Here is a 3,429-nt window from a genome sequence, read left to right on the forward strand (position 1 = left end):
TCATTGATGATTCCAGGCCTTAGAAACGAGGGACGAGAGCCAGTTCTTATTGATTCCTATGTGATGCATGGGGGGATCGAACTCCGGGTTCACAAAAGTGTCGAACTCGACCATGACGATGCGGTTCCGAGGCCCCTCATTAGCCGTGCTAGCGTTGAACAATCCCAGGAATCCACCGGCCGAGTTGGGCGGGATTGGGGTCCCGACAGGAGCGAGGAAAAAGGCCAGGCCATCGCTGTACTGTGCAGAGCCGTCAGTGTCGATGGTGAACGAGAAACGGGTTGAGAAGTCCGCTCGGCCCCCCGTGAGCGGATCCCATGTGTGGACGGGCTTGGCATACTTAATCCGGCCCACCTGGTAGCGATGCGGACGATTGCCTGTGGTGAGATCGACGTATCTGTACGTGACCGCCGCGACTCCTTCATACAATATGTCGCTCAAATCCATGTCGAAGCTGTCTATATTGAAGGACAGAGGAGCAACAGAGGGAATGAAAGGACAGCAGACAAGGCAGAACAAGATCAAGCGAGCGCGCAAAGAAAGAGAACGGGGAGCGGCGCGCGGCATACTGAACATGGGCTTTGGTTGGAATTGGATCATCCAAACTGTGAGATCAATACGTTGCATTAGGGTGCTTCAAACCAACCTGAGTATAATTACGGGACACGGCAAGCGATCATAGATCAAGCAGCTTCTATGATGGTTCCTTGTTTTCTGCTAAAGTCGACGTAATAAATTAGTCTTGTGATGGGGTACCATTGCTACCTACCTTCCGAACAAGATATGTCAACACGGTTTGACTTAGAATCCGTTGCTCCGGTTATTTGCTAAATGGTGGAAAAATTTGCGGGTGTTTTAGAGAGCCTCGGACAATGACCGTGGAGATGGAAACCGACCGATCTATCGCCCCGAATTGACCGGCTTTCGGCAATATGAAGCTGAGCGAGGAAGCGACTTGCGGATCAAAGTTTTGCATTTGCTGGGAGAGCTTGTATGGTTCGCCATTTTTACAGACATCATCAAACCACTCGATATCTCTGTACACAACTGTGTTGGAAAGGACTGCAGGCTTTGGTTAAATGAAGAGACTTAAAGAGTGGTGGAGAGTCCAGTGCTTGAAAGCCACTGATTATGGTGAAAACTATGAAGACTAACAACAAAATTAAGAGCCGCAGAGTCAAACTCATAAGTTTGTTTACATTTTTTTACCTCATTAGTGGAGGCATTATATGAAGTTGGGTCTCTCAAAGAGCTTATCGAGCAATGTCATCCTTTTGGGCATTGTGGTTTTGAATCTCAATAAGCTCGTCTAGCAATAAGCCATTGTGCCCTGGAAATAATCTATAATCATCATTTTCTTTATTGGCATCCAATCTAATTATCTTATTCGTCAACTATGTGCATGAAATCAATGAGGATCGGGAGTACACAGCTGAAGTGCCTTATGCATTAGCTGTTAGCAACTCGATGCATGCTATGGCGCATACCAGACCAGACATAAGTGATGCAGCGGGATTTGTGAGCAAATATATGACTAATCCAGGAATAAGGCATTGGAAAGCCGTGAAGTGGCTAATAAGATACCCGAGAGGTACTTCAGGTATGGAGCTTTATTTCATGAAAAATAATGTGACTTTATAAGACGTTGTCAATATAGATCTGGGTGCTGATTTGGACAATAGGAAGAGCACTCCGGGTTATGGTTTTTACCTTAGGTGACACTGTAATAAGTCGGATGTTTATATTTCAAAAGTGAGGGGGGAGCTTGAATGGTTCACCTTTTTTACGGACATTATCATACCAACCACCCAATGTCTATATAGAAATTCTGACCCCAAAAAAAATGTTTATCTAGAATTTGTGTAGGAAAGGATTGCAAGCTTTGGATAGATGAATTGCAACTTGCAGAGACTTAAAGAGCGGTTGAGAGTTGAGAGTCCATTGCTTTCAAGCCACTAATTATATGGACACTATGAAAACTGACGACAAAAGGAGCTACAGAGTCAAACTCATAAGTTCTTTTTTCCATATTTTCAATTCAAATATTAATGGAGGCACTTTATCCAGTTGGGTCTGTCAAAGATCTTATCCAATAATATCCTCCTCTCGAGCATTTTGATTTTGAATTTCGAAAACTTCGACTTGGAAAGAGCCAATTCGTTCCGGAAATAATCCAATCTAATCATCATTTTTTTATTGGCATACAATCTAATTATCTTATTTGTCAAAAATGTGCATGAAATCTTTCCGACAATGTTGTATTTTGAGAATTTCTTTCATGTGATCGTAGCCCACGAGATATGGTCAAGGTCAATCATCTTACTCTTATTGATCATCAAGGTCAATCACAGCTTGCCCAGCCCCATCAAGAACATTACAGGCCTATTTGGTCGTTGAGATATTTAAGTTTCATTCAATGAAAATGTGTGGCTGGTAATACTTTGAAAATTAACAGATGCAGAATCTTGCGTGATAGGGAAGGGTAAAAACATTTTGCATAATCTTGATCTTAAGAATCCAAGATCAAGAAAACTATGCAATGACACGGGATGTCCTTAATGACTAGCACTAGACACCTGATGGCCCAAGTATTGATGGGGCAATTGCTGCAGACACACGATGCATTAGACCCCATGCATGGAATCTGCAGGATCATTTAGGTCCCATTTGGAGTTCATATGATCCAACAAATATCGTGCACTGGGTCTACAAGTTCTGTACCATATGCCCTTTTGAGTTTGCTCCTGCGCTATTAAGGTTGACACTTTCATTGTTTAAACTTCACAATGTACCTTGAAAGTTACTGACTTGTTTACAGGTGCGTGATGAATCGAATTCATCGCGCTTGTGATGGGAATCGATCGGATACTTCAGGAGTCCTGAACAATTCATTCCTGACGAAAACAAATTAAAAAAAAAAAAAAGACACGTGGAACTTACATAAAATGGTCTATTTAGAGTAACTTTTACATTAGGAAATGTGCCATAATTTTCTACGGTATTCATTTCAATGCCAAATTTTTTTAAATGATCACTTGAGTGGTACATCGGTGGAAAAACGATCACTTAAGTGCTTCCGGCGATACATTCTAACAATTTGTCTTACATGGCTTTTTTAATGAAATTTTAATTCACATGCGCCTTTGTGATAAAATAAAAAAAAACATTGAAGTACAATGTGGACCCAGCGCACATTTATACTCACTCTCATATGTGCGAGCCTTCAATGCCGGTAAGAAATATTTTTGGGTGCCTCGAGTTCATGTGAATTTGGTGCATCTTAGCCTTTAAGATCGCGCAAACTCAAAAGAGGAGTGTTTTATTTTCAGGATAAAAATGCCAAGATGTCAGCCATAGCAGTAGTTAAAAAAATGGATTGGAGAATTTCCTCAATGTGAATTGGAGAATTTTTCTGTATATTTCGATATC

At 41.6% G+C, this 3,429-nt stretch overlaps 1 protein-coding gene across 1 annotated transcript; it reads right to left on the reverse strand.

Annotated features, from left to right (window-relative positions):
• LOC130135406 (agglutinin-2-like) lies at positions 1-447 on the reverse strand. The gene has a single exon (XM_056304563.1). The coding sequence runs from the start codon at positions 445-447 to the stop codon at positions 1-3; it is 447 nt and encodes a 148-aa protein (XP_056160538.1).
• Between the last annotated feature and the right edge of the window lie 2,982 nt (positions 448-3,429).

Source organism: Syzygium oleosum, unplaced genomic scaffold (genome assembly GCF_021117445.2).
Source record: "Syzygium oleosum isolate NSW1041296 unplaced genomic scaffold, Sole_v2.1 Sole_v2.01, whole genome shotgun sequence".
NCBI classification, from domain to species: domain Eukaryota; kingdom Viridiplantae; phylum Streptophyta; class Magnoliopsida; order Myrtales; family Myrtaceae; genus Syzygium; species Syzygium oleosum.